The sequence below is a fragment of the Sceloporus undulatus genome, chromosome 5 (genome assembly GCF_019175285.1).
Source record: "Sceloporus undulatus isolate JIND9_A2432 ecotype Alabama chromosome 5, SceUnd_v1.1, whole genome shotgun sequence".
Classification (NCBI taxonomy): domain Eukaryota; kingdom Metazoa; phylum Chordata; class Lepidosauria; order Squamata; family Phrynosomatidae; genus Sceloporus; species Sceloporus undulatus.
In genome coordinates this window covers 182,741,333-182,750,396 of record NC_056526.1, presented here as the reverse complement: position 1 = coordinate 182,750,396, position 9,064 = coordinate 182,741,333, and the positions used below count along the sequence as shown (strand labels likewise).

The 9,064-nt window shown below is 40.3% G+C and overlaps 1 protein-coding gene across 1 annotated transcript in view; it reads left to right on the top strand.

Annotated features, from left to right (window-relative positions):
• Positions 1 to 4,719, top strand: part of LOC121930577 (growth-regulated alpha protein-like) — a 5,134-nt gene extending 415 nt beyond the window's left edge. Inside the window, exons 2-4 of the mRNA XM_042467098.1 lie at positions 935 to 1,073; positions 1,190 to 1,273; positions 4,639 to 4,719. Of these exons, the coding sequence (XP_042323032.1) occupies positions 935 to 1,073; positions 1,190 to 1,273; positions 4,639 to 4,645 (230 nt within the window). The 3' untranslated portion in view covers positions 4,646 to 4,719. The remainder of the gene's footprint in view (positions 1 to 934; positions 1,074 to 1,189; positions 1,274 to 4,638) is intronic.
• Positions 4,720 to 9,064: the final 4,345 nt, after the last annotated feature.

Here is a 9,064-nt window from a genome sequence, read left to right as displayed (position 1 = left end):
ATCATCATCATCATCATCATCATCATCATCATCATCATCATCATCATCATCTACCTGCCTCTTCCTATGGATTGATGTGAGGACAACAGATTAAAATACAGACGCAGAATGCCAGTTAAAAAGAAGTAATATTTTAATATTGTTGTATATGATCATTACTAGATGATGTACCACCAACCAGCCTGACTGCCATATTTTGAATTAATTGAAGTTCTGAATTTGGTACAGAGGTATATCAATGTCCAGCGAATTGCAGAAATCCAGCCTTGAGGCTTGATCCCAATCCTCTGCCCATCAGGTGCTGAATATAAGCACAGGACAATGGAAAATGCAGGGTTCTCCTTTCTACCAAATCAGACACTTTGACCATCTATCCCTGTATAAACAGCAACTCTCCAAGATCATCTGCAGCCTGGAGACTACTTACACTCCATAGCTGTAACTGTTTTATAGCTATTTAATTGTTGTATCTCCTACGAAGTGCTGGGATTTGTAGTACACATAGAAATGTTTTCTAGGGAGTTCATGGTCAGGGCAGTGGATTAGAAGTTTCTTGCAGAGAATTCTAGGTGTAGAATTCTAAGGCTGCATTTACACGTAGCAGCAGAATTAATGTAGTTTGACACTGCTTTAACTGCCATGGCTCAATGATGGCATCCTGGGATTTGTAGTTTTGTGAGCTATTTAGCCCTTTCTGTCAGAGCTCTGGTGCTGCAACTACAAATCCCAGGATTCCAAAGTAGTGTCAAGCTGCATTAATTCTGCAGTGTGGCAGCAGCCATAACTGTGTAATTTATACTCTCAGCTCCTTTTTACCAGCTGTGCTGGGAATTAAAGCAAAGGGACATGCTTCCATTATATAACAACACATGAAAGGTGGAAGTGATAAACTGGTAAAGTCTGATTCCTTCCCCTCATGGCGATTGTTTTGCAGGTCTTGCTATGGAAGCCATTGTAGCTCACATGGGAAGATGCAAATGTTTGAAACAGACCTCATCAGCCTTCAGCCCTAAAAAGATTAAATCCATCCAGGTCATTCCTCATGGGATTCACTGTCAAAGGACAGAAATCATGTAAGTAAGGCTAACATTGTGCATTTAGCTACCAGGTGCTATACAATACCATTTTTGGGGGGGGGGGGGGGGAGAACGTGCAGCAAAAAACTTACTGCCTCTTAATTCCCTTTCAGTTTAACCCTGAAAAATAAACGGAAGATCTGTGTCCACCCTAATGCTCCATGGGTTCAAGAAGTTCTCAAAAAGGTGACAAAGAGGTACTACTTTTAATATTCATTTTTAAAAAGGAGGCAATTTTCCTTAACTGGAAGAAATGGGGTTTTAAATAAGAAAAAATACCGTATGTACCTGACTGTAAATAGACCTCATGTATAAGTCAAGGGTAAGCTTGGGGGCGAAAATAATGGATTTTTATATGACCTGTGGATAAGTCGAGGGTAAAACATAGGTGCATGTGACAAAAGATCTAAAGGATGAAGCAAAGAAAAACAATGCCAAAATGTACAAAATCCCATCAGGCATAACTGTTTCTGCTCACACTAAACGCTGGATGGATGAGAGTAGAGGAAGGTCAGTGCTTCCAGGATAGATTATATCTTGTCTTTCACTAGGTGATGGGTCCTTTTTAAATAAGAGTTAAAGTACTTACATTGACCCATGGATAAGTCAACTCAGGTTTTTGGAGTCAATTTTTGACTAAAATTTCTAGACTTATACATGAGTTTATACTGTATTATGATCTAGAACATGGAAAATTTTGGGGATGACTCCACAGTCTTCCATGCAGCATTACATGATTAACTGACTGAAGAACTACATTCACACATAAATGGTACAATTCAAAGATATAGCCATGTTAATCTGTAGAATCACTTTGTAAATATAGCTTGTCACACCTTTGAGACTAACTGAAAGAAAGAAGTTGGCAGCATGAGCTTTCCTAGACTTAAGTGTACTTCCTCAGGTGCCTTTGGGGAAGCAGACTTAAGTCTACGAAAGCTCACGCTGCCAATTTCTTTCTTTCAGTTAGTCTCAAAGGTGCGACAAGATCTCTCTACATATTGATTCACATAAACAGTTTACAAACAATGAAGCCTGATTGCCGATTCTTGCCATTCCATAAATGGTTTACAAATAATGAAGCTTGATTCTCTCCTTGAGGGTTGAAACAGGTGGAGAGCAGAGCTCCTGTACAGATGTGAGTTAATTTTATTTTCAAGTATCATGGCATATAAAAATTGGCATTAGCAGCCATAATCAAAGAAAATTAAAGGATCAAAAGGAAAAATCAAAGCAAAAAAAAAAAAGGGGGGGGATTTGTCATCCTCACAGGTCAATAAGAACATGAGGATAGATTAAAGAAGAAAAGGAAGGAAGGAAAGGGGAAAAGGTGTTTACTAAATGTTTTCTTTCTAGCTCATACAACATGCCCAGTTCGTTATCCCTTATCCTTTCCAATTATTTGAATTACAGCAATTTAAATCTAAACATATAGACTGGTGCACAGTTTAATCCACAAACAACATAGTGATCCCAGAAAATCTGCATTAATAGACTTGGGTGACTTTAGCTCCGGACCTCAGGTCTCAATTTGCAATGCTATTATATGTTTTTAAGTCAATTTATGGTAATCCTTTCACAGGGCTGTCCTGGCAAGATTTATTCAAAGGTTTCTCCTTGTTTAAGATGAGAGAGGGTGCTTTGCCCAAGTCAGCCATCTGATGTTCCATGGCTGAGCAGCGGTTTAAACGCTGATCTCCTAGAGTCCTAGTCCAACTAGAATATGCTGGATCTCTATTTGCAATATGAAGGCAATACTGTTCTGCCTTATTGGGTTGTTGTAAAGAAGGGTTGGGGAAACCCTGGCCTTCCAGAGCATCAGTCACAGCCAGGGATGATAGGAACAGTAGTCTCATAAATCTGGAGAGCTACAGGTTTCCTACTCATTTTGTAAGAGTTCCTCAGATAAAGTATCCAAAGTAATTTGAACAATCCCAAAGGTATTTATAAGAACTTTGTAGAAAAGGTGCCCAAATTGCTCCACAATAGGTATGTAGAATGGATGAGAGAATCTGGCATAGAATCACACAATCACATAATTGGAGAAGATCCCAAGGGCCATTCCAGTCCAACCCCCTGCCATGCAGGAACTCACAATCAAAGCACTCCTCACAGATGGCCATCCAGCCTCTGTTTAAAGACCTCTAAGGAAGGAGTCTCCACTACACTTTGAGGAAGGAGTGTGTTCCTGTCCAGCAGCCCTTACTGTCAGGAAGTTCTTCCTAAGGTTTAGGTGGAATCTCTTTTCCTGTAGCTTGCATCCATTGCTCTATGTCCTAATCTCTGGAGCAGCAGAAAACAAGCCTGCTCCCTCCTCAATATGACCCTTCTTCAAATACTTAAACAGGGTTATCATATCACCTCTTAACCTTTTCTTCTCCAGGCTAAACATTCCAACTCCCTAAATCGTTCCAGGGCATAGCTTCCAGATGCTTCACCATTTGAGCTGCCCTCCTCTGGCCATGCTCCACTTTCTCAACATCCTTTTTGAATTGTGGTGCCCAGAACTGGACACAGTATTTCAATTGAAACCTAACCAAAGCAGAATAGAGTGGCAGTATCACTTCCCTTGAGCAAGACACTATACTTCTATTGATGCAGCCTAGAATCATATTAGTCTTTTTAGCTGCTGCATCACACTGTTGACTCATGTTCAACTTGTGGTCTACTAGGACTCCTAGATCCCTTTCACATGTAGTCTTGTTAAGCCAGGTGTCCCCCATCTGATAAATATCTGTGCATCTCATTTTTACTGCCTCAGTGTAGTACACTGGTACCCCGGGATACGAATGCGCCGCCTTACGAAATTTCCGGGTTACGAAAAAAATCCATTCAAAAAAACTGTTCCGGGTTACGAAAAAATTTTTGGTGCTTTTCGGCGCTATTTCACACGAAATCGCGGCTTTTCCCCATTAGCGCCTATGGCTTTTTCGCCTTACGAAGTATTCCGGGTTACGAAAGCGGCGGCGGAACGAATTAATTTCGTAACCCGGGGTACCCCTGTACCTTACATTTCTCCCTATTGAAGTTCATTTTGTTAGTTTTGGTCCAGCTTTCCTAGTTGCCTGGAGAAGAGACCATTGATAAGATGGTGGTCTTCAAGGGGGTGAAAACTGGTTTTCTGCTGCTCTGAGGGTAGGAACCAAACCAGTGGGTTGAAATTACAGGAAAGGAGATTTCAAGTAAATGTTTGCAAGAACTTTCTGTCAGTAAGAGCTGTTTGACAGTGTAACAGTCTTCCTTGGAAAGTGGTGGGCTTCTGTCAGAAAATTTTAGTCTGGATGGTCATCTGTCAGGAATACTTTTAACTCTGGATTTCCTGCAATGACAAGCGGTTTGCATTAGATAACTCATACCGTCATAGAACTCTACAGTTCTATGACGGTATGAATGAAGAACACCATATGCATGTTATTATGCACAACTGAAGAACCACGTACATTTTCTAGCATCTGTGTTGCATCATTTTATGACTACACTACTTTTATTCTGAAGACCTTCAGAGAAATCCTGGCTTATGTAATGTTTAACATGTTTCTTTCTTTTTTTCTTCTAATTATAGCAAATGACTCCAGATGGACTTTACTCAAGACAGGAAAATGTATGAAAAAGTGGAAGATGAAATCATCACATCCGACTATCACCACTTTTGGCTTTATATTGCTACTCAAAACTGCTGCTCAAAGCTCCTGTGTCCTTTGAAGTGGCATCAGCAACTGACTTTTTTTTTTAAAGTAAAGCACAAGGAATGTAAATTTGCTTCAAGAAAGCTTTAAATTTCTAGCTGAATTTATCATTAAATAATTATACTAAGCAGCCACTGAGCAATTTCTTAGTTACCTTTATAAACATTACCCCTAAACTACTGAACAGTTTGCCAGCAATGGAAAGACTCCACTTTTAATTTTAAGGGGAAGTTTCTAGTCTTCATGTTTTAGTCTTCTATACAAGACCCCATTTACTCCTATTCCAGGAGCAAGTTTGTTTACATTGCTCTACACTATTAAGTGCCGTTTGTATCTTGTAAGAATGCAAGAACTATTTTGCTGGATCATATGGTAAGGTTCAGAAAGATCAGCCTTCCGTGTCCAACAGGCACCAGCAAGGTGCTCATGGAAAACTCACAAGCCGTTTATAACTGCTACAACTGTTAGAAAGAAAATAAAACCTGCTAATATAAAGGCAGTGGGGCTCCAGTTTACCAGAAGTCTTCAGAGAAAAGCAAGGAAATGAATGTTGGTCAGTTAAATCACACCTATCCTCCATAACTTTGTTTAGTTCTAAGCAAAATTTGGAAAACCACAGGTTGCTTTTCTGTAATAGTGATTCATGGACTATAACTTTCAGAGTTAGCACAGTCAGTGGCCATGCTGGGAAGGAGATTCTCAGCGTTGTAGTCTGAGAAAGTAAAATATTCAAGCACTGGCCCTAGGTCAATAGCCAATGCTGCATCTGGTAGTGATATATAGTATGCTGAAAAGTGTGCATCCTTCTGTTATGCAGACACAGCAAACACAGAACCTTCTATGAAGAAGCCTGGGCTGCATCGACACTACAGAATTAATGCAGTTTGACACCACTTTAATTGGCATGGCTCAATGCTATGGAATCCAGGGAATTGTAGTTTTGTGATATATTTATCCTTCTCTATCAGAGAACTCTGGTGTCACGACAAACAAAACCTTAGGAGGCTGAGAGTGTGTGACTTGCCCAAGATCACTCAGTGAGTTTTCATGACTCAGCAGCAATTTGAATCTTGATCTCTACAACTCTAGAGCGCTAAACTCAAACCACTATACCACTCAAAACACTATACCATGCTGCCTCCTACCAAAACAAAAATCCAGGAGGTTTAACATATATGCACACATGGACCAGAACTTCAGCTGTTCGATCTTAGTACTAGGACGCCAACTTATTCATAAACAGGATATGATGGGTGAAACCAGATTTCCTCTGCAGTAATTTGTGGAATTGGTATATTCTAGCATTTCACAATTGCCAAGAGATTGCAATGTATTGCACACAAAGACATCTTAAGCAAAAAGTGAGGCTTTACCAAAATGGTGAAGGGTCTGGAAACCATGCCCTATGAGGAACACCTTAGGGAGCAGGGGATGTTTAGCCTGGAGAAGGTTAAGGGGTGATATGATAGCTCTGTTTAAATACTTGAAGGGATGTCATATTGAGGAGGGAGCAAGCTTGTTTTTTGCTGCTCCAGAGAACGGGACCCAGAGCAATGGATGCAAGCTCCACGAAGATTCCACCTCAACATTAGGAGGAACTTCCTGACAGTAAGGGCTGTACGACAGTGGAACACACTCCCTTGGAATGTAGTGGAGTCTCCTTCTTTAGAGGTCTTTAAACAGAGGTTGGATGGACATCTGTCAGGGATGCTTTGATTTAGATTTCCTGCATGGCAAGAGGTTGGACTGGATGGCCCTTGTGGTCTCTTCCAACTTTATGATTCTATCAGATCGTATAATTAAGTAATTTGGAAAACCAGTGATGTAATAGAATGGGACTTCAGAGATCCAAGCATAAGTTCCCATGATCCATGGAATTCACTGAATGAACTTGGGCCAGTCACTCACTCGGCCAAACCTCGCAGGACTGTTGTGAGGAGAGGAGCCATGCAGGTATCCTTGAACTCACAGGAGGGAAAGACAGGATACAGATATAACTAATAAATAAACAAACATGGCAAGGTGAATTCAGACTTACATTATTAACTGAAACAAATTTATTCAACTGGTCTATTTTAAGTATGAATCCAAGCTATGAAACAGATTACTCAAGTTTTGAGAGGCATATAAATGGTTCTGGCTAAACATTTACAGTAGTCAGTCAAAAAAATGATTTTAGTAAGTGTTGGGAATTTCTGAAAGCTAGTGTATTATCATCATTATATTTATTTACACCTTGCCTTTTCCCTGAAAAGGTGGTTTTGTTCAATGCAACACACTTACTGGAAAGGTAATTCAGTTCTCTGTTAGGGATCTAGAAGAGAAGAAAGAGCAAGCAAAAAGCTTTTAAGTCAGGAATAGCACACAAGATTACTGAAGGCCAGCATCTCTTTCCATTTACCTTTGAAGTTCAGACTTACAAAATCAGCTAACCAACCTGTATGTCACTGAATATTTTTGTTCAAATTCTGTGCATGCCCATGTACAAACACTTATTATCTCAAGGCTGATTGCATATACTTGAAAAATACCTTGTAGAACTGAGTTGCTGAGGATGCAACACAGAAAAGGGGCAGGCTCTAAGCATAGTCAATTTTATCACAGAAAGGCAACAACGGCCTATGTGCAAACTCATTCCCCTCTTAGTCCTAAAGACACCACTGTTTCTAACAGATTTAATGCAATGAACCAAGCTACCAGTCAAACTCTTCCCCAAAGAACTTTCTCTTACTCCAAGTCATTTACCTACACTGGAGAAACAGCTGGCAGATTTTCTCAGCTAGCTTCCCTATCTACATAAGGTCCACATAAGCAACATGTAGGCTAAAATCTCATTCATAGTCCCATCTAAACTAGATCCACTGCAGAAATAAGGTTTACACATGTTTTTAGAATTCACCGTGTGATTCATTGGGGCCCCTCTAGTTACAAAGAGTAACTGAATTTATGCCCTAGACGTTGGCGAATGAGATCAGGGGATTACCACAACACAGTAAAATTTTTAAATCTGTGCCATGCTTCTCACTGCCTTCCTGGCAAATAGTGGTTGGCATTTAAGGAAGTGCCTGTATTATAAGCACTTCCTGGGCAGTAGTGTGCAGAGGTTACCATGAGGTTTAAAGCCATGTAATCTTCACATAGGGGTACTACATCTAAAAGTGCCCTCTTCATGCAGGGGTCTATTCTAATTTTGGTGACAGCACTACCCCTCCCCAGGTGCCATTCTTGCACAGGATCACAGCAGCCATGCATGGGACTTGGGGAGGGCTCAAGTGTATAGGTACAGGTGTGCAAAGGGCAAAATGGGAGCACTGCCTCCCCAAATAATGAATTTTTTCCTCAGTACCCAAATTTCCATCTTTGCAGAGCAACACTGAAAAATGTTCATAGAACTCTTGGATTTGCTGTGTTTAAATTCACTTGGTAGGGAAAAGATTAGTAAGAGCTGTTTTAGAGTGGAATGCACTCCCTCAGAGTAGAGGATTCTCCATCTTTGAAGGTCCTTAAACAGAGGTTGGATGGCCATCTGTCAGGGATGCTTTGATTGTGAGTTCCTGCATGACAGGGGGTTGGTTGGATAGCCTTTGTAGTCTCCTCCAACTCTATGATTTTGTGTATCCCTTTCTTTAGGATGCTTAAATTTTATCTCTAAATGCTCAACTGAAGTTACTACAATGCTAGAAATTTGGGGCCAGGATATCCTCCTGGCTTGTGTAGGGGTTAGCTACAGCAGACAAACAGGGCATTGTACATGCCAACATTTTTAGAGACATATTTGATTACCCTGGCAATAAAGATACCCTGATATTTAAAAAAAATGAACACGTGCCATCAATGACATGCTGACATGTAACCACAGCCCTAATCCATCTAGCTCCTCTATCCAGGTGTAATGTGTCTGAGCAGAAGAGCTTTTGCTTTACACACATGGAAGGGCAACATCTCTGGCCTGCACCAAAAGCTGCCCCTTAAATGTGTCGCTCACCCACACAGCACATAGTTTTAGCTGTAAGACAATAAACCACAATGTCCTGCCATCATGGATATCTTCTTCTCATGATTTTTCTGAAGGCAACGTAATAATTGCTCAAAGAAAATAATTTTTAAGCACAGAGAAAAGGGGTATTTTTAAGAAAGGTTATTTTAAAGGCACAGAAAATACAAAGAATGTTAAGGTACAAATGACTTTAGATGCAGCTCTAAGGGGAAAAAAAGCAATGAAGGAACTTAAGCTGTTTACAATGTTTCCCAATCTTTTTTATTTCATTTCTCCCCCTCCCCTCCCAACAACATTACAAAAGA